The 23,488-nt window shown below is 32.4% G+C and overlaps 2 protein-coding genes and 1 non-coding gene across 3 annotated transcripts in view; 2 read left to right on the forward strand and 1 right to left on the reverse strand.

The window, feature by feature from the left end:
• The first annotated feature begins 1,174 nt into the window (after nt 1-1,174).
• On the forward strand, nt 1,175-22,093 carry LOC121262200 (UPF0481 protein At3g47200-like). Its single transcript, XM_041164600.1, has 2 exons — nt 1,175-2,617; nt 21,944-22,093. Exon 1 carries the CDS (start codon nt 1,175-1,177, stop codon nt 2,591-2,593), a length of 1,419 nt encoding a protein of 472 aa, XP_041020534.1. The 3' UTR covers nt 2,594-2,617; nt 21,944-22,093.
• TRNAI-AAU lies at nt 6,468-6,541 on the reverse strand. The gene has a single exon. It is a non-coding gene; the product is annotated as a tRNA-Ile (tRNA).
• The window catches only part of LOC121261913 (trafficking protein particle complex subunit 4-like), a 30,700-nt gene continuing 13,812 nt past the window's right edge, over nt 6,601-23,488 (forward strand). Inside the window, exons 1-2 of the mRNA XM_041164328.1 lie at nt 6,601-6,735; nt 7,246-7,414. Coding sequence (XP_041020262.1) covers nt 6,676-6,735; nt 7,246-7,414 — 229 coding nt within the window. The 5' untranslated portion in view covers nt 6,601-6,675. The remainder of the gene's footprint in view (nt 6,736-7,245; nt 7,415-23,488) is intronic.

Raw genomic sequence — 23,488 nt, forward strand, 5'->3', positions numbered from 1 at the left:
TTCTCCTATGTTTGTAGCTTATAATATTCTGCTTTATTTAATTTTTTATTCAGTCGTTCACCCAAGTTAGTCTCGAGTCAATCAAAATATATAATACGTTAGATCTACTTTATAATAAAAATAATTTTATAATCTTATGTACCAACCAAATCATGTCAGATTTTACTTTTATATGATTCATTTGCAGCCAAAGCATTTCTTGTTCCATATATGCCATTTGGACCTCTTTGTTTTGAATATTGAGCTATTAATTAATTAGGGTATTATTTTTCTATGTCTATATATAATATATATGATATGGTTAACTTACTTTGAATGACTAATAATGAGGTTTTGGTCATGGTGGGCAGGTAATTATTTTGGCTAAACTTTTAATGGTAATGCTAATTTTTCATTTAACGGCTTTAAAAGAAATGAATTTATAAAATTGAATTTATTTTTAATTAAAAGAAAGTCAAGTTTTATAAAATTAAATTTATTTTTAATTAAATTACATAATTTTGTTGGTTGATTGAATTTATTTTCTGCTAGATTATGTAAAAATGTCATTTTCTGAGATTTTTATTTTAAATTCAAAGAACAACAAGGAAAAAATAATTGGATAATAAAACACTAGTAAAAGAGATGTAAGGGTTAGTCTATCTGATGACTATCATCACTTCATCCGTAAAGGTGTTGATCAGAGAGCCAAATATTTGCATTGCATTAGTTTCTAGTAACTAAGCCATGTATGCAGTAGTACCATCAATTATATATCTTTTATCTTATTTACTAATTAATTTGATTTTGTAATTAATTATCTATCATACTACTGATCTAATCTAATCATCATGATCAGACCACCCAATTCAAGTTAGTCTTAATTAGCCCCGTCTATATGGATCTAATTCCATATATGTTATTATCTGGTCCTCTTTGTTTTGAATAAATAGATATTAATTTATTAGGTTACAGAAATTATAAATTTTTATGTGTAGTTCATCATCAGCTAATGCCCTCAACACGTTACATACAAATTAATTAATGCATGCATGCATGGCTTACCGATTAACTATAAATAATATGTAATACGAAATAGTTAATTCTATTGTAGTCATTAGTACTCTTCTTTGCGTAATCAGGTCGGGAGCTGGAAGCCATTAATTAATTGTATTATAAGAAGCTTAATTGTGAGATGGAAAATTCAACAATTCAACAAAAAGTGGCAATTGCTGCTGCTTCAGTACTCACAAATGCAAATCAAAATGGTAAAATTCATCAAATATTAGATCGGGAAGCAAACACTTTGAGTCGTGGAAATGGTGGAAATCAACATAGAAAGTTGGTAATTGACATCAAAGAAATGGTTGAAAGCAGCTTGGACCCTCCCTTATCATCACACAAGTGTTGTATCTACAGCATTCCGGTTGATCTTCTCAAACTGAATAAAGAAGCCTACACTCCCCGGGTTATATCGATAGGGCCTTTCCACCATGGCAGCAAAAGTTTAGAAACCATGGAAAAGTTGAAACCGAAATATTTTAAGAGATTCCTACAGCGGACTAACTTTAACGTGGAGATTTTAGTAAGCACCATAAAGCTGCATGAAGAAAGTGTGCGTGGTTGTTATGCAGAAACCATCGAGCTGTTTAGGAGTGATGATTTCGTGAAACTAATTTTGGTGGATGGTTGCTTTCTTATTGAGTTTTTCTACAGCTTATTCTCCCAAGGAATCAATAGTGTTATTCGTGAGAACCATACACTGCTAAACCCAATATCTTGGCACGCAATTATGTTGGACTTGCAGTTACTTGAAAATCAACTTCCTTTATTTGTTCTTGAGATATTATTCAGCCTTGCATGTGCACCGAATGATAAGCATCGGCCTTCCTTCACTTCGCTTGCAATTAAAGTCTTTCATGAGTACTTTCAATATCCGGAATTTCCAAGAAATCTTGAAGTGCAACCAATTAGACACTTTGTTGATTTGACCAAAGCATTTTTACTTCCATCATCCACAATGCTAGTGCTACCACATGAAAGTAAGGATCTTCCCAGTGCTAATCATTTATATACTGCAAGCCAGTTGTACGAGGCTGGAGTGAATTTTAAGGTGAGCTCTGCAAGCAAATGCTTACTTGACCTGAAATTCACCAATGGAACTTTGGAAATTCCATGCATTAATCTTGATAATTCGACGGAGACGACTTATCGAAACATCATAGCATTTGAGCAATGCCATTATCCATGTGATTCACATCTTACAGACTACATTGTGCTATTGAATTTACTAATCAACACTCCCAAAGATGCGGATTTACTTATTAGAAAAGGAATCATCATGAATGGGCTCAGCAACAGCGGTGCAGTGGCATCTCTTTTCAATAATCTTGTCACTAATATAATATATTATGGTGGGGACTCTGCTTATCGTGATTTGTTTCGAGATTTGAATGCATTCTATAATAACACTAAGCATACTTGGAAGGCTACCTTGAAACGTGATTATTTCGGCACTCCTTGGAAAATAGCTTCTACTGCAGCTGCTGTTGCCTTATTGCTACTCACTCTCGGACAATTTATATGCTCCATCATCCAACTTGTGAAGATGTGAAGAAGCTTTGTGCATGAAATTCTGGTACGTAGGACATAACATTTTATTTTACTCCTCACGTTTAGAAATTAATTTGTTAGATTGCTAGCTACATCTTGGAAAATTTGAAAATAGCATGCAGAAAGATAAGTGCTGCTTAAAATCTATTAGTACGGAGCCTCAACTCTAAATGCTGTATATATACACCCATTTTTACAGAACGTATGCTGCATTAATATCTTCTAACTTCAGCACATCTTCATTCTTTACTCTGTTCTTTATTTGCTGAGTCACCGATTGCTTTGTGATTTTCCAAACCCACCCTTGCATTTGCTAGAACCACGCATGAGGTCTTGGATTTTATGGTGATTTCTTTGTTGTTAAGTTGTGTTTTCCTCATTGCTTACTCAAGACAAGTTCTATGGCTGCCAGTTTATACAAATCGTTCGATGAAATGCCTGAACCCATGGTCGTGTACAACATACGCTCAGAATAAACAAACTCAAAGCTCGATGTTATTCCATCCATGATTTACATGACGCCCGTTGAATAATTGTGTGATATCAATGTTCTCTTTGCAATCAAGTTTTGGTTGCTTCATTTTGAAAATTTTGTGATTTACATTAAGTTCAATTGTTAAATTATGAATTTCTTTTGCAGGATCACTTATATGGGCTGAGAAAAGCAATAAGTGATAGATCATGATATGAATTTCATGCTATCAACCCGATGGATTCAAATGAAGTGATTTTGTTTGTCTTTGTTTCTTATTAACATAAAATTTTATAGCTTTGTTATTATCGATACTGTTGGGATACTGGGCTTGGCTTCATGACAATTTATTTATATTTGCTCTCATAATTAATTATGTTGTTGTATTTCTATATAATAACTTTTTTTTTATTGTCAGTTACAGAATGGAGAAATTACATTTGAACATAAAAAGTGAGGCCATTCAAATATTGGCTAAATACCCGTTCGATTGTTTATTATAATTCACTACAAGAAAAATACTTATTTGTGGCTAGTTAATTCTAGCGAAATGACTATTTACAGCTAAATTGAGTCTATTTTGATCACAAATAATCTTTTCGCCACAATTAAATGGCCACAAAAGCCCATTTTTATTGTAGTGATTTGTCTAAGTTTTAACAATATAATGTTCAGTTATAAAAATAATCGGAAAATTATTATTATTTTTATATTTTAAACATAATTATTGGTGCTCAAACAACTATTAAGGATGAAGAAATTTCGTCTCAAAAAATTATGTTTGAACGGTTTTATTGTCGTTTGAACGGTAACTATTAAAAATTAATTCCAGAGACGAAATTAAAAAGTTTTTGGAACAAAAATACTCGTCCTTCTAAAAGAAGTTTTAATAATGATATTTGTACAACTATTTTACAATATATTTTACAATTAACTAATATAACAGTACAACTTCCTAAAAATAGTTGAATTTTAAAATATACATAAAATTTAATTGTAAAATAGTTGTATAATAAATCATGTGTATCATTATTCTTTTATTTTTATCACTTTAATGTTGTTAAATTACGATTGAAGAAGTTAATCCTATTTAAAATATGCGGTCCCTCAAAATTATAATCTCGGCTTTGTCACTAGTAGGGGTTCAATTTTTGCTCACATCCAAGAAAACCCATTACAAATTAAGGAGTGACTAGTCAGTGCCTACCAATAAAAATAAAAAAAAAAAAAAAAAAAAAAAAAAAAAAAAAAAAGGAGTGACTAGTCAGGTGCAATAAAGCTCCCTTTTTATACCTGCCAATTGAAAACTGACACATAATATCATATTTAAAAAGATAATATATATATATTTATAAAAGATTTGCCCAAATCTTACATTCATATTGTCTTCTTCACCATCATCGATATAGTCGATAAGGAATGCTATTTATCATTTTATACCATATATTTTATATATTTTAATAATATTTTTTATTTTTATTATTTTTTATTTTATTTTATTCTTGTTAAATTAATTGAGTTATTCTTTTTATCATCCATACACTACATGTTTATTATACAAAAAATAAAAGAAAATTAAAATATTTATGGTGTGTAATATGTGAGAATGATAAATAAAATTATTCATTTTGAATTAGGTATTTGGTTGAACTTATTACTCTTATTCATGGAGATCATGGTGTATGAAGATTTAGTTAGTAGGAATGCAATTTTTATGAAGACCACACAAGGAGTGTAAACATGGCGATGAACCAACAACTAAATTAATAATAGAAAATCTTGCGTTGAGAAAAAAATCATATTCTCGCTCTCTCTCTCTCTTTTCTCTCTACACAGTCCTCCCCCAAAAAAATAAGACCAGATGAGGGGTGTTGGAGCTTTGGCTCCTCTCTCCCTCCTCCCTTCTTCGCTCATCCTGCCTCCTTCTTTTCTCTAGTTTTTCTTTTATTTTCTAGTTTTATTTGTTTTTTTGTTCACAGTAGGGCGAAATGCAAATATGCTATTCTCCGAGGCCAAGCGACTGCCACACGCCCCACCGCAAGATTCCCAAGGCGCAATCCTTCAAACGGACAAAAAATTTGATCGAACGTAGCGGCGCTTGAGCCATATGTGAGGCCCAAAGTATGCACGTGACATCCACACGTCACTATAAAGGGAGCTCTATCACCACAACAGTCTCGGTGTTTGCATTTTTTATATCCTCTAAGGTTGAAAATGCAGACCTACAGCTTGGAATCTACAGGTTTCCAGGTTGTAATCCTCTATTTTCTCATGTATCTTTTACGTTTTTTGTTATCTCTTTTGTTTTAGGTTAAAAAAAAATATACATAGTCCCTTGGATTTTGTCTATAGAGTGTGTCCTCTCTCTGTCTTAGACAGAGTGTGGGGTTATTTAATTCTATTTTGGGACAAAGTATGGGGTTTGTTAAATTTGTCTTAGGACAAAGTGCTATTTTTTAGACGGTTTGTCTATAGAGAGTTACAGCAATGGACTAGACCATGTCAGTCATAAAGAAATTTATGTATTGGGGAGCCTTAAAAGCAGTAATTGACTTGTATTCTATATATCTCAGATCAAATTTATAATGTCCCGTTATGAATTAATAGAATTTGTTCTATCTTAAAAAAATAATAATAAATTAATTAATTAATTAATGGAACAAGATTATGAACCAAGCATCGTATACAAATCAATTCATTGGGGAGAAAATTAACCTATTAGAGAAGAAATCTTAGGTGCCATTTGGATATTGAGTTGAAATAGAAGTTGAAAATTGAATAAAATATTATTCGAATATTATTTTTTAATATTATTATTGTTTTGAGATTTGAAAAAGTTGAATTTTTTATCATATTTTATGTGAAAATTTAGAAAAATTGTAACAATGAGATAAAATGAAATGAATCATTTCTTGTATCCAAACGAAGCTTAATCTTGGTTAAACTCTCGTTTTGGATAATGAGATGAGATAAGATAGTTTTAGATAGAAGTTAAATAAAATATTATTAGAATATTATTTTTTTAATATTATTATTATATTATATTATAAAAATTAAATTATTTATTATATTTTGTATTAGAATTTGAGAAAATTATAATGATAAAATAAATGAATTGAGATGATATCTTGATTCAAACGGGACTAAATAGTACTTTTCTCCATTTTCCTAAAAGCCAAATGTAGGAAAAAAACAGTGTTACATATAGCTTTAAGGTGGAAAAGAAAAGAAATTTGAAAAAATTGTAATGATAAAATGAATGATATCTCAATTAAAACGGGCCTAAATAATACTTTTCTCCATTTTCCTGGAAGCCAGGAGGAAAAAATACAGTGTTACTGTGTTACAGAAAACTTTTAAGGTGGAAACGAAAAGACAGGTAGTTTTTTAATGAATTGAAAAGTGGCCCATGCAGGTCTCGAACCTGCGACCTTCGCGTTATTAGCACGACGCTCTAACCAGCTGAGCTAATAGGCCTCATTGCTGTTGTGTTTTTTAATAAATATGCGAATCGTAACAGCATCATTTTGAGTTCATTGACGTGTCTCTTTCTTTTCATCCTCGTAGTTTCTCGTTTCTTCAGTATTTTCTTTCTCCAGATTCCCCTCGAAATGGCAGCAATTTACAGCCTCTACATCGTCAATAAGTCGGGTATCTTGATCTTCCACAAGGTCGGTTCCTTTCTGTTTCTCTCTTTGTCACACCATAGACTTGGGTATTGTTTTCTATTTGTTTCCCGACAAAATATTTCTTTTTTGAAAAAGAAATTCTCTTGAAGAAACTGGGTAGTAGTGAGAAAGATTAACCTTTAAGTTGTTTGAGTTCGAATCAAACTGTTTTGGATTCTTAGATTAAGGAATAATTGATTTTCTCTCTTTTTCAATTTTTTTTCCAGCTACAAGACAGATGGGTATTATGTGTATGTGTGTCTATGTATGCGTGTGTGTGTGTGTGGAAGAAAACTTCCAATTTTCCTTGGAATCTTTGTCTAGTGAAAGAGTGGTCGCTTATGTTCTTTCCAGGAAAATTTTCAGTTTTCCTTGGAAACTATTTCATATTATGTACTTTCAAGCCTTGCGTTTGTTTAATATTTCATATAAAAAATAATGAATTTTTTTATATTGGGAATACGGTTTGTTCGATGAAATTTGTTTGTGCACACCTGCACGCTTGACAATTAGGATTATGGATCTGCTGGACGGATGGACACTAATGATAGCTTGAGGGTGGCGAGTTTATGGCACTCGATGCATGCGATCTCTCAGCAGTTATCGCCAGTAGTAGGTTGTTCAGGGATTGAGCTCCTTGAAGCGGATACATTTGATCTCCATTGCTTCCAATCACTTACCGGTAAATTTTGATTTAACAACATACAATGGATCAAACACTGCAATTATTAAGGCTATTTTATAGTAGGTGTTAATTATATACAAGAAACTCGATAATGCGTCACGCAATTACGTGTTGGTAATCTCTCAAGCCTCATCCGATCACCAACGTGTGTGTTAGTTACTGTGTTAAGTTTTTGTTAATAGTGTTGTGTCATCTCAAGCTTTGTTGAGGTTGTGATCTAGGAGATTTCATGATGAAAAATTTATGCATGCATGAAACTGGAGATATTTATTGCGGTCTAAGTCTTGTATATCTAGTAAGCCTCATATGAGTGTGGACTGGTACTTTTGCGTATCTTTAGTTACCCAATTATGTCAAAGTATTTTATTTTTTCATTGTTTTAACCTACTGAAACTTAGTTTTATGAAGAAGCATTCTAGAATCTAATGGTACCTGTTGTTGCACGCGGTCATCTCAAATATTTATGAAGACTAGGAATAATTTTTTGGGGAGAGGCTAGCCCCCTGTTGCGAGCCTCCAATGTGTAAAGGGGAGGATGCCATATGTTTGAAAAAATAATCCTATGGGTAAAAGTATGCCACATAAAACAGCAAATCAGATTTGGATAAATTCTTGCCAAGGGTTTTCTTGAAAAGGACCTTAAGGTGGAAATCAATGCTTAAGGCCGTGTGCGGTGGCATACCAATGGTTGTGTGGCCTCTATATGAGCAGCAAAAGATGGGCAGGGTGGATTAGTGAAGGAATTGGAGGGGAGATTATCAATGAACGAGTCAAAAGACAGGCACTACAACAAATTTGAGATTTTGGGACGAAATTATTTAGGGATGAAATTTTTTTCATCCCTAAAAGTCATTTTTTGAGATGAAATTTAAATTTCGTCCCAAAAAATCGATGAATTTAGAAAATCGTTTGAACGTCAAAATAACCGTTCGAACAGTATTTTCTGTGACGAATTAAATCGTCTCAAAAAAATTTTCCCGTTCAAACGTGAAAAAATACGTTCAAACAGTAAAATTTGACGGATAATTACTTTATTATGGCGGGGAAAGTTCAAAAACGTTCGAACGAGAATTTGTTGTGTTCGAACGGAAAATATTTAGTGGCAAATCCTGGCGGGAAGGTTTCTAAACCGTTCGAACGGAATATATTTAGTTAGAACATATTCAAGCACCACATTTATACATTCGAGAGTATAATATTAATCTCGGTACGAAACTCAAAATATAAAAAATATCAATCATATATACAAATTCATTAATTAATTTTATGTAATTAATTTTAAAATATTTTAATGATTTCTTTTACGTTAAATAAGATTTTTAGTTAAATAAATATTATCAACCACATATATATTAATCAACCAAATAAAGCAAATTATCAAAATTCCATATATATTGTTTATAATTACAACAAAAGAAAATATAAATAAAAGATAAAAACTATTGTGATGCGAGGTCTCTACACACATCCTCGACTACAGCTAATTGTGTCTCTACCTGTGTCAGTCGAGTACTAACTGTGACCTGAGTTGCATTATTGGCATTAATCAATGTACATAACTCATTAACCTATGTACGTAACCCAGAGACGGTAGCCATAATCTCTGTACGCAACTCAGACATGGGAGTATACACTGCAGTATGCACTGCATCAATCACTGCTGATGTGTGTACGCTGATCTCAGCACGCAATATGTCAGCCATCTCCTCACGAATATATGTGCGTGATGTCTTAGCCTGTGTAGATGTCTCACCAGCCGATACTCCAATATCTCTCGGCTGCGCATCTCTCTGAATCTCAGCCCTGTCAGGAACAGCCCCACGAAAACGAAATCTAGAGTGTCCCGTGCTCCGTGATAGGGTGGTGCTGTTGATCGGTGCCATCGAAAATCGAGAACGCTCGGCAGGTTCGGACACAACCCGGCATGTAGCAAAAATCGAGTGATGAGGATCCCAAACGGAAGTATATCTGTCGTAATGAACCGTGCCTCTGATCGGATTCTCTCAAATATATAACCAACGAGGTCGATCGGAATGCCACGAGCGACCCGTATCATAAATTTCGCTCGATCCATGCCGACCTCGGTCTTGTACTGCTGTGGGTCAATATTATTGGCAATGATCAAATTCATAATCTTTAAGAAAGAAGATAAATCTGTCTGCCTATTACTCTTGGAGCCATCGTACATTGGAGCATCTGGACCAACAATCAAGTATCTGACCTCGTGATCAGCAAGTGTATCGATCTCATCTGTGTAATCTAGTCCCTCGTCCTGAGACATAGCTGCATCACCTGAAGGACCAGACTCTCTAGGCAGCAGGTTTGGATAAGCATCAAGAAGCCTAGGAATACCCAGATATGCAGCGAATCCGTCCGCTGAAAATATAACAGGAGCTCCTCGGACACAGATCCTATATGCCCCTCCATCGTCTAGGCTAGCAGCACCGAGCTCTTTATAGAACTCAGTAACGATCTCAATGAAGGAAACGAGCTCCATTCCTTCTTCTCGCTGATCTAAGATTGGTGCCCAACCACGATCATTGAATACTGATGGGAGGGAATGACCCTCCCATATAAGAGCGACAAAATCAGACAGTTTTACCTATCGCACAAGTAAAACGGTCCGCTCTCGAACTGTTTGGATGGAAGGTTCTCCTGATCTACCACGTTTACGGCCCCGATAAGACATTATTATGATCCTGAAATTTTAAAAATAAAATATACATTCAAGATTAGTGATAAAATCTAATTACGACTAAAAGATTTACAAAATTATATACTAATAGCAATTTAATAAATTAATTGATAGAACATATAATCAATCAAACGATGAAAACAATTTAATAAGCTAATAAAATGTTAATGGATTGAATTTAATAATTAGCGTTCGAACGTCTAAATATATGGTCGAACGGACAATTAATAACGTTCGAACGTGTCGATCAAGTTCGAACGTACAGGTTTACCCGTTCGAACGAACTGGTTAATACCGTTCGAACGTAAAACAGATCTAACTCGGCTATGGCTGAGTCAACTCAGTGGCCATGAAAATACTCAAAAATTAATCGATTACGTGGTTTCTTCGACTAAAAACAAAGTACTCTTCATTTCTAAACATCCTACGATAGATTTATGATGTTTTACGGTAATTATTGATGAAAAATGTAATTTAAAAAAAAACAAATAAAACCATAAAATTATAAAATAAACGGTAAAATGAGTTTGAAAATACATACATTTACTTGGGAGGAAAAGTGATTGACGTATGTGCTGATCACGACGGCAGACGGCGGTGAATGTAGTGCGTTCAAATGTTTTCTCGCTTTTTCAAACGGTGGGGATGGCGGCGTGAGAGAAATCGCTGCCTGCGATAACTTATACGTGCATAACCGTTCGAACGTTAATAGTTAAAGTTCGAACGTTAATATAAAACCGTTCGACCGTTACTATTACACGTTCGAACAGAAGTTTTGTAAGCTTATTAAAAAATATATTAAATGTATAATATATTTATATTCCTATAAATTGTTATAATATATATACTATTATAGTAGATTATATATACTGTAATATTATAATATATATTATGATAGTAGAATACTTTAAATGAAAGCATAATAACTTATAAAATATTTTTCTATAGTATAATAGTAATATATCATAATATTTTACTATCAAAGTGTTATATATGAGATATTAATATATATATATAGTACCATATAATAGCATGTAGTGCTATATGGTATGAGTTTATACTTAACTAATATATATCATATTATATATTCCATTATACTTTACCTACTAAAGTTATATATGATATTATACAACATATATATATATATATAGAGTATAGCTTACTAATATACTATCATCTTATAAATTTCTCTACACTTTATTATGTGACCATAGTATATTTGAGGCTATATATATGTGAGTATATATTACTAATACATATGATCTTAATAATATATATGATAGTATAGGTCACTATATATATGATAGTATAGGTCACTATATATACTATATATTTAGTATAGATTACTATATATATGATAGTATATATTACATTATATATGATAGTATATATAACTAATACATATGATGTTATAGTACTTTTCATTTAATGATGAAAAAAGTTATATTTAAACATAAAGGATATGTGTTCGAACGGTACTCGTAAACCGTTCGAACACATATGTTAACGTTTGAACGTAAAAAAAAACATTCGAACGGACAAGGCAAATGGCGGGAAAACATCCTGCCAATTAAAGACAGCTGGATTACTGTTCGAACGTAATTTGTTATAGTTCAAACGGATTATTGCAGTGGTGGAAAAATATCCCGCCAATTAAACTATAGTATCATCTAATATGTCTATATATTAATGTTGTTCTTTTATTCAAAGGTATAATGAAAAAAAAAATATAAATAAACATTTACAATACCGTTTGAACAGTTAGAAATTAAAGTTCGAACGGTTAATTTTCGAGCGGTAATAAATCAATAACGTTCGAACATACTTTTGTTACGTTCGAACGTGAAAATTAGGAAGGAATTTTCTCCCGCTTAATATTTTCACGTTCGAACGGTTAGTAAATAACCGTTCGAACATGAAATGTTCTTGAAAAACACGACAGAACCTCACAATTCTGTATCTCTCCTCCTGCGCTGTCGCTCCGTGTGGTAGCCCGAAAATTACCCATTCGCATATCAGAGGTATTCTTTCTCAAACTAGCCCTTAAGCTCAAAAAAATTGTTCATCTCACTCCATTATTCTCGGATTATTACTTGTAGGATAGTTTGTGATTATTCTCGGATTATTCTCGGATTATTTCCTTTTCATCTTAAAAAAATTCAGGTATTTCTTTTAAAATAGAAATGTATGGTTTGAACTTAATATTTTGCAATGTTAGAAAGTTGTATGCTTTGAGATTGTTGTTTGTGTTTGTTAGAGTTTGTAATTAATGGAGTTTTCAGCGTTGTTGAAGACGACTGGAATCTGGAATGAATACGTTCGAACGGGTTAGGATTACCGTTCGAACGTATTCATTTTGTTCGAACATAGGTTCTCATCGTTCGAACGGGTAATGACATTACATCAATAACGTATACAGAATACAAATAGTTTGGGATAGTTATAAATTATATGTACTACTAAATCACAAATAATTAGGACCAACTACCATTTAATATTGTTAATTCTAAATAAATAAAATTAATATTCAAATTAAAATACTACTAAATCTTTAAATTAAAATAGAAATAGTTAAGATTTAATAATACTTAAATACTTAAAGATAAATTAATAAAATTAATATTCAAATTAAAATACTACTAAATCTTTAAATTAAAATAGAAATAGTTAAGATTTAATAATACTTAAATACTTAAAGATAAATTAATAAAATTAATATTCAAATTAAAATACTACTAAATCTTTAAATTAAAATATAAATAGGTAAGATTTAATAATACTTAAATATTTAATTATAAATTAATAAAATTAATATTCAAATTAAAATACTACTAAATCTTTAAATTAAAATATAAATAGTTAAGATTTAATAATACTTAAATACTTAATTATAAATTAATAAAATTAATATTCAAATTAAAATACTACTAAATCTTTAAATTAAAATACTTAATTATAAACAGGTAAAACTAATATTTAAATTAAAATCTGGAATAAACCTTGAAATAATACCTACTAATTAAGTTTTTGTTGTATTGTTGTATAAATAATATGTTGTTATTGTTTGACATATATTAGCATATTTTGCATTGTTTGTTCATCAAAATAAACCTTAGACCCGTTCGAGAGTTATCAATCCGGATGAATGCTTGATTGATAACTCTTGATTGGATATAGTTAATTATTTGGATGAATCATAATGACTTTATATCTTAACACATTTATTGTAGCAAGATTCAGATACTAATTATGATTTGACAAAATTATATGCTGCATCGCACACTGATCGTAATGGAGAGTGGACTCATCCTGATGCCCGTGAAAATTATGTAAGTTTTATAACCTGTTTTAATTAAATATATTAGAATATTTATGACGATATTAATTCTTTATCTTATATATGGCTAGGATAAAATGATTGCCCTATTTAGTGAATCTGCGTCAGATCAAAATTCCTCAACAAGTGATATTGAGATTTTTACACAAGTCCTGGGTCAACGTTCAGGATATTTGAGGGGTTTGGGTCGTTGTGTAAAGCTTGGTCCCTTTTCCTCTTCTTCTAGGAATGCATCTATGACTTCTATAGCGCTAGAGAATGCGAATTCCAGAATCGAAGAATTGACTACAAGACAGCATAAGTTAGAGGCTCAATTGGCAAAACAAGCAGATATGAAGATGCGCCTCAAACAACATGAAGAACAACAAGAAGAGTTCAGAAGACAGATGCAACTCCAAATGCAGCAGCTTATGCAACAGTACAGGCCTCCAAGCAACTGATGGATTTTGGGATTATCTATTTATGTACAAACAATGCCCGTCTTGACTGTTATTTATTTAGTTTGCGCTTATTTTAACACTTTTGTGAGTGTTAAACAGTTTCTAATGTATTTTTTCAAATAGTATGAATGTCTATTTGGTTTTCTATTATTGATTTAAATTAAAGAGATATCGTTCGAACGAACGGAAAACGTTCGAACTCTATGTAACGACAATAGCGTTCGAACGTAAACGTAATGTTCGAACGAAATTTATGTTCGTAGAGTTCGAACGATCACACAACGTTCGAACGTAAATAATTTCAGTCGTGTTTGAACATAGCCTATACCGTTCGAACCCATATACCGTTCGACCTGACCATTTAACGTTCGAACACAAAGACAATTCATAACGTTCGAACGAATTCATGTGTGTTCGAACATATTTCGAAATCGTTCAAACACGTCACTACTGTTCGAACTTAAAATTTTTTCCGTTCGAACTATTTTCTAGGGCGAATTTAAACCGTGACAAAAAAAATTTTTGTTCGAACGTGTTCGAACGGTTTCCTTCAATTTCGTCCCAAAAGAAATTTTTTGGGATGAAATGGTAGTTTTCGTCCCAAAATACCTTTTGGCACAGTGATATTGGAACGACTTTGGGGCGAATTTTTTTCGTCCCAAAAATTTTTTTGAGACGAAATTGGGGTCTTTTGGGATGAAAATTTTCGTCCCAAAAGACCCTTTCTGTTGTAGTGAGGTTGGTGAGTGCAGCTGATTTAGAGAACATATTGAGTTAATGAACTTGAAAATATGGAAACAGGTGAAATAGAGGGTTTTTGCCTTTAGATTTGATGCTATTAGATTAACTTCCTCGTTGAATTTCGTTAAATCCATATTTTCTTTGTAATCCCCCTAATTTAGTATAAGAGGGTAGTGAATGGGATCACACATTGGTTGGGATTAAAGCAATGTATTAGAGTTTGATTAAAGCAATGTATGTGTTTTGTAATATTCTTAGCAAATTAGTTCAAACAATATTGTAATATGTAGTTGATTGCATCTTGTATGTCGCATGCATTTTACATTATGAATATTGATTTATTTAATTTTTTACATGCATTTAGTTAAAAAGTTAATTAATTGTTTCCAGGTTTCAAAAAACTCAGATCTACCCGGGTTCCGGCCCGACCCTGACCCGAATCAACATGGCCCGAGTTCCTACCCGGGTTTGAAACCCGGGTCCCAATCCAGATATACCCGGGTTGGAACCCGGATGAACACCCTTAATTTAGGGTGTTTTTCTTGGCTAGAAAAGATTGTTAATAAAATTGAATTATAGATATATCTATGAGGAGTCAATAAAAGCTCAACAAATATTTACATTCCTATAATGAGTTTTCTTTTAATCTATTGCTTTGCTAAAGCCTTTTAGGATTATTCCTGGCAGCTAATGTTCAAGAAGTTTTTTTAAACTAATTACTGTATAGTAATTGAGGTGCATTTATCTGTGGCTCAAAATGTCCACGGAGGTGTAACATTTTCATATGTTTTTGGGCAAGTTTTATTGAACCTTGTGGAGCTACAACAAATCTACTTGTTTCAATAGGCTCATATTTGCCTGACTTAGTGAGTTTCTTACTTGGTTATTTATTCTGCTAATGGTTATTTATTCTGCTAATGGTTATTTATCAAATTTGGTATAATTTGATTTATAAGATTTTAAATTTTAAATTTATTTTTGAAATCAAGTTATGTCACGTGAATAGTATGTAGTGTATAAACTTTTAAATATAGAAAAATAATGTTTCACGAGTAATATAAATAATGACATAATATTCTTAATATATATATATATATATATATTAATTAAAAAACGTGGCCATCCAATTCTTCTCACAGGAGACCTAGGCCAACATGTTTGTTTTTGGGACAACCAGATTGATGTTAAGATATTTTCATAATGATAAGTCACCACACGTGTGATGCCATGATAGGTCTTGAGTTTAGATAAGGTGTGGAATATTAATGCTTGGTCGTCCCGCATCCACCAGCTACCATGAGTAATGCTGTGATAGGCCGTGAAATCAACGAAACGTCAAATAATAATAAAACTCTCTTCTTGATCGTTGACTCAGTCCATGCGGTACTCTAAACTACGAGTCTACGACTTTTGTGGAAACAAAAAAGAACAGAGATCGACGAGCTTCATTGTGATCTCTGTTCGATCACTCGCTTCATCAGTTGATCTTACTGAGAAGTTTGAGACGGTGCGCGCGCGGCGACCAAAACCGAAAGCGTTTGTTTGTTAATTGGGTAAGCAAAACATTCACCATCACCTAATTCTTTTTCTCTCTTTTTTATTTTGTTCCATAATTCTCCTATTTTTATAGCTTATAATATTGAGAATCATTTATTATTTTTTATATCAAGAAACAAGAAAATGATAATTAAAAGATGATGAATGATATTTTTATTATATTTTTAAGCTTACAAATATTTATTACATATGGACTATCACTTTATCTATACGTGAGAGCCAAATGTTTGCTTTCCATTTTCATCCACAAGAGGTGATGCTTAATTAATTTTTATTAACTTACCTTGGCAACCACTTAGGGTGGTGGCTCGATGGTCCATGAATTTGACAATGAGCACGAGGTCTTGCGGTTGAATTCTGCAACAAGAATCCTGCCTCTGCTAGATATCGCTAGTGGACTACCCACCCAATATTTAGGGGCAGACGGGTGGATAGATGAATACAAATTAAATGGACAAGCGGGAGGCAGGTGGGGTTATTGTACACGTAGCCGCACCTCCTCATGAGGCTTCCCTTTCCGCCTTCTTTTCTTCATTACTTCTTCTTCATCATTTCTGTTTGTCCTCCTATTCTTCTTAATCTCATCTTCTACTTTCTCTTCCTCTTCTCCACTTTTTTTCTCACAATGACTATTACAACCACATGGAGAGCCATGATTGTGGGTCTCCGAGCGTGGATCTTGTGGTTTTCGTGCATGGAAAGCCACGGTCGTGGCTCTCCCAGCATAGATTTGGTGATTTTCATGCAAGAAGAGCTACAATAATGGCTCTACAAGCATAGATCTAGTAAGTCTCTACGCGCAAATCTAGTCAAGTGGACTCTAAATGCACATGGTTGTGAGATGTTTGCTTGTGATAAGGTAGCACAAAGGGGGCAGGGATCCGGATGGTTGATTAAGCAACCCACCCGCTCGTTGAACAGTCGGGGTGGGGATAGGGTGTAGGAGGGGTGGCTGCCCACCCCTTTTGGGCGGGAAGGACTCCTAAATTCCTAATATATTTTTTTAATCTACTCGCAAATCTTATACTAGAAAATTTAAATGCTGGCTAGGTTTTATGTAATACATTAGATTAAAAAAACTCTTTTATCGTATATTTGACCTATTATGTTAAATTATGTCAGTCTGTATACTTTATTTTGTAAGAGTTTTTGTAGATCTAGCAGTTCTCTCAATCAAATTAGCATTTAATATATTAAAATTAATCCTATTTAGCAAGAAAAAAAATACTTGTCTCGCCAGCCCCGGCCCATTTTTATACAAAATCCACCTGTCCAAGTCCACATGAATAACCCCAGGAGCCGAGCGAAGCAGGCCACATTGCCCAAGCCTACAATAATTTACTAATAAATCTTTCTAGATAGTACATCCTAATCATTGTTTTGAAGTTCAATGAAAAGATTTTTTCAAATTAGCATTTATGAACTCCGAATATTTAATATTTATCATATACAATGAAAAGAAATAGTTTAATTATAAAGTGATTTTATAAAAATAAATTTAAAAAATAATTTGATTTGATGTGGTACATCAAATTATAAATTATTTTTATTATAAAATAAATCTAATGTATCACATAAAATCACGTCAATTTATAAATTTATATTTATAGAATCTTATAACTATAATACTGCTCTATAATAAAACAGTGATACCCTAAATTAAGCTGCTAAATAATGGCTAGGATTCGAAGAAACCGCTTACTATTACAAATGTCTTTAGAAATTCAATAAATTGATTTGTTCTCCGCCAAAATAACTTTAAAATGTTCCCATGACTACTACAATATTTCATTTCTTGTAAGTAGATTATTTTAAGTTTTTAGCCGTACATGATATATGACGTTGTGATAAATGGAGAATCATAATTAGTTTATCTATCACTTTTCTTCTCAATTTTTCAAGCGTTAGTTTCTTCCCTACTTCATTAAGGAAGATAATCTTTCATTAATATCAAAAGTTAGGAAGTTTGATTTCATTGAGCGTTACACCGCCCACCATTCACATTACATAATTTAATTTGTAAAATTTAAATTTTAAAACTATATATCTTTCCAATCAAATTATGTCACGTAGATGGCGTGTAGTATAAAAACTTTCAAATAGCATTATTCATATACAAAAAAATATTTGACTTGAGTAATTATCTTTATTTTTAATTATTATTTTTTTATAGAATTTGTTAAATTTAAAACTTGTAACAATAAATCATTTCAATAGTTTTTATAAAGCAACAACAATATTAATATCCTTGTTTTGTGAACAGTTAATTATTAACTAATGGTTTATAATTAATAATTAATTGAGAAATTTCTCTTCTAATTCTCCTTGTTTTTTAATATAAAAAGCAGCACAATTTTATGGTGACTTATTTTTCATAATTAATCATTCTGTTAAAAAATAAGTAGAATTAAAAAGAAGAATTCTTCGATTAGTTAATAATATTATTATTTCTAATATATATATATATATATATATATAATCTTTAATTAGAAAAGCCATCCAAGTCTTCTCACAGGAGACCTAGACCAGAATGACAACTCCTTTTTATTTTTTATTTTTTATTTATTTTTTTAGACAGCCAGGTTACCGGATTGATGTTAAGATATTTTCAGAATGATAACATAATGATAACTACCACGTGTGTTTCCACGATAGGTCATGAGTTTAGATGAGTTGTTGAATATTAATGGCGTGGTCTTAAATCCATGCAGCCACCATGAGTTGTGCTGTCACCGGTGAAATCAACGAAACGGCCGAATAAATTAATCTCTGTTCTCGATCGTTGACTCCAGTAGTCTAACAGTACGACTTTTGTGAAAAAATAAAAAACAGAGAGGAGCTTCATTGTCTCCGTTTGATCAGTTGATATTTTATCCGTCTGACGGTCTGAGAAGTTAGAGACGGCGGCGACCAAAAGCGGAAGCGTTTGTTCGGGTAAGGAAAACACTCACCATCAACGTCTTTAATTTTCTTTCTTTTAATTTGTTCCATTTTGATGTTGTAATTATGATCATCAGACTACTGATCAGATCACCCGATTCAAGTTAGTCTTTTGCCCGGCTTATATATATAATATAGATCTAATTCCATGTATAAATACTATGATCTGGACCTCTACCTCTTTGTTTTGATTGAGATATTAATTAATTAGGATATTGACATTTTTCTGTACGTAGTTAGTTCATTAGCTATTAATGCACAAGTTACATACAAAATTGACGCATGCATGCCTGGCTGATTGGGGTATTATTTTTCTACGTAGGTGATCTATAAATAATATATATGTATGTATATATATATATATATAATATGGTTAATTTACTTCTAATGACTGATAATGGGGTTTTTGGTCATGGTGGGTAGGCTTATTAATTAATTTGTTTGCTGCGTTTTTTTAATTTCTTTCTTTTAAAGGGCGCAAGCCGTTAAATGAAAAATTAGCACCAGTATTAAAGTACTCTAATTAAATTGGCCCATATTTTTATTTCTATTGTAGTCACTCTTCTTTGTGTGAGCAGGCTGTTAGGAGGCCAATTAATTATAGAAGAAGCTTAATTGTGAGATGGAAAAATCAACAAGTGATCAAGAAATTAAACAAAAAGTGGCAACTACTGCTGCAGTCACAAATGGAAATCAAAATGCTGAAATTTGTCAATGGGATCAGGAAGCAAACACTTTTAGTCGTGAAATTAATGGAAATCAACATAGAGAGTTGGTAATTAGCATCAAAGAAATGGTTCAAAACAGCTTGGAGCCAGCCTTAATAGACGAGTGTTGTATCTTCAGAATTCCAACTTGTCTTCGCAAATTGAATGAGGAAGCCTATACTCCTCAGGTTATATCGATAGGGCCTTTCCACCATGGCAACAAAAGATTAGAACCCATGGAAAAGTTGAAACTGAAATATTTTAAGAGATTCATGCGGCGGATTAAGGACTTCAACGTGGAGATTTTAGTAAACGACATAAAGCTGCATGAAGAAAAAGTGCGTGGTTGTTATGCAGAAACCATCAACCTTACCAGTGACAACTTCGTGAAACTAATTTTGGTGGATGGATGCTTTCTTATTGAGTTTTTCGACAGCTTACGCTCCATAGGATCAGAAAGTGTTATTTGTGTGGACCGTACACTGTTAAACCCAATATCGTATGAGACAATGATGATGGATTTGCAGTTACTTGAAAATCAACTTCCTTTCTTTGTTCTTGATATCTTATTTTGCCATGGCGTACGGAGTTCTAAGCATACTTCCTTCACTTTGCTTGCAATTGATTTGTTTGAGGAACTTAACCATAAGAAATTGCCTCAAAATCTTAAAGCAGATGCAAGACATTGTGCTGGTTTGGCCAGAGCATTTTTTCTTCCATCATCCATAAATCCTGCTGGTGCTGATCATTTACATACTTCAAGGCAGTTGTGCAAAGCTGTAGTGAAGTTTAAGGTGAGCTCATGCAAATGCTTACTTGACCTGAGAAGACACTTAAGACACTTGGCTGGTTTGGCCAGAGCATTTTTTCTTCCATCATCCAGAAAGCTGCCACCATATGGAAGAACTCCTGCTAGTCATTTATATACTGCAAGCCAATTGCACGAGGCTGGAGTGAAGTTTAAAGTGAGCTCAAGCACATGCTTACTTGACCTGAAATTCACCAATGGAACGTTGGAAATTCCATGCATGGAACTGCATAATTCGACTGAGACTAGTTATCGAAACGTCATAGCATTTGAGCAATGCCATTATCCATATAATTCACATTTTACAAACTACATTGTGCTATTGAATTTCCTAATCAACACTCCCAAAGACGTGGATTTACTTATTAAAAAAGGAATCATCATTAATTGGCTTGGCAACAACGATGCAGTGACATCTTTTGTCAATAATCTGGACACAAATGTCGTATATGAGGGCAGAAAATCTGCTTATCGTGGTCTGTTTCGAGAGTTGAATGCATTCTATGAGGACCCTAAGCATACTTGGAAGGCTACCTTGAAACGCGATTATTTCAGCACTCCTTGGAAAATAGCTTCTACTGCAGCTGCTGGTATCTTATTACTGCTCACTCTCATACAAACTATATGCTCCATCATCCAAGTTGTGAAGATGTGAAGAAGCTTTGTGCATGAAATTATGGTAGGACTTAACATTTTATTTTACTCCTCACGTTTAGAAATTAATTTGTTAGATTGCAGCTATAGCTTGGAAAATTTGAACATAACATGCACAAAGATAAGTACTGCTTGAAATAATATGCCTTTATCTTCACTTTCTTCATCTAATAGTACAGAGTTGAGGCTCTGAATGCTGTATAAATACACTCATTTTTACAGAACATATCTTGTACTAATATCTTCTAACTTCACCACGTCTTCATTCTTTACTCTGTTCTTCATTTGTTGAGTTACCAATTGCTTTGTGATTTTTCAAACCCACCCTTGCATTTGCTAGAACCACACGAGAGGCCTTGGATTCTATGGTGATTTCTTTGTTGTAATTAGTTGTGTTTTCCTCATTGCTTACTCAAGACAAGTTCTATGGCTGCCAGTTAATACAAACCGTTCGATGAAATGTCTTACCCCAAGGCCGTGTACAACATATGCTTAGAATAATTGTGTGATATCAATGTTCTCGTTGCATTCAAGTTTGGGTTGCTTGATTTGGAAAAAATTGTGATATATTATATGAAAACAAGATCGTTCAAAGAGGATCTAGACTTAGTTCAATTGTTAAAATATGATTTTTTTTTTTTTTTCAGGAACACTTACATGGGCTGGGGCTAAGAATGGAGAAAATCAATAGGAAATTAAGCGAGCAATAGATCATGATATGAATTTTATGCAACAAGAGTGAAGGTCATGCTATCAACCCGATGGATTCGAATGAAGTGATTTGTGTGTCTTTGTTTAATTGTTATTAACATACAATGTTGGGATAATGAGCTTGTCTTCAAGAGAATTTATTTATATTTGCTCTCATAATTAATTAACTTGTTGCATTTCTATATAATAAATTCTTTTTTATTGTCAATGACGGAATGAAAAAAATTACATTTGAACATAAAAAAGGAGGCCATTCAAATATTGGTAGGGGTGTATCCAGCCACAATCCGGTATCCAGCGGCCCAGCCACCATGCATGAGTTATAATGTGATAGGTGAAATCATCGAAACATCCGAATAGATCTCTTTTTTTGATCGTTGACTCCACCCTAACAGTACGACGTTTGTGCCAAAAAAACAGAGACGAGCGTCATTGTCTCCGTTTGATCACTCGACTTGCTTCATCGGTTCTTTGATCTGTAAGTCTGGGAAGTTATAGACGACGGCGACCAAAAGCGAATGCGTTTGTTTGGGTAAGGAAAACACTCGACCATCACCGACTTTTTCTTTCTTTTAGGCTCCGTTGATACTTTGAGTCTGATTGAGATGAGTTGAATTTTTTATAAATAATAATAAATTAAAATAATAAAATGAGTTTTGTAAAATTTATTTAAAATAAATTTATATATATTTAAATATTAAAATCAGTTTAGACGTAGTTATAAAAAATTAAAAGAATTATAAATCTTGTACGTAAAAAATATCAAGTTAAAACAAATTATAAATTTTATGTATAAAGAAATTTTAAATTGAAATAAATTTAAAAATTAAGTATCTAAATGATAAGCTTAATTTAAAATTAGATTAAAGAGTTTAATTTAATTCAAATTCGAAACGATACCTTAATTTCTTCCATTTTTTATAACTTATTTTGAGTCATATTATCTTTTTAGCTTACCAACTGTCACCCGACAATGACCTCTTTTAATTTTCTGACCGAACCAGATTGATATTGACAATCACTTTGAAGGTGTTGGTCGGAGAGCCAAGTATCTACTTTGCATTAGTTACTAGTAACTAACCCATTTAGTTATTCAGTTAAGATAAAATAAGATGATATATTTTAAATAGTAATGAGATTGTTTAGTTAAGATAAGATAAATGGTTTGTAAAAAAAGAAAATTCTATATACTACATTACTATTTTACTTTCATCTTACTAAATAAAATGTGTCATATTTATCACTATAGAATGATTATTTATTGGATGCATATTTATCATCCAATGATATGAATATGCCACATCTTACTTAGTATGATGAAAGTAAGATGCGAGTGTGGTGTATAATATTATTCGTAAAAAATATATTTTAATAATAAGATGAGATAAATAGTTTGTACAAATATACATTTTGATAGTGAGATGAGATGAAATAATTTTAACTTTTTGAAATTTGATAAAATGGTAGGTTCCACCAACTAT

Source organism: Juglans microcarpa x Juglans regia, chromosome 4S (genome assembly GCF_004785595.1).
Source record: "Juglans microcarpa x Juglans regia isolate MS1-56 chromosome 4S, Jm3101_v1.0, whole genome shotgun sequence".
Lineage (NCBI taxonomy): Eukaryota > Viridiplantae > Streptophyta > Magnoliopsida > Fagales > Juglandaceae > Juglans > Juglans microcarpa x Juglans regia.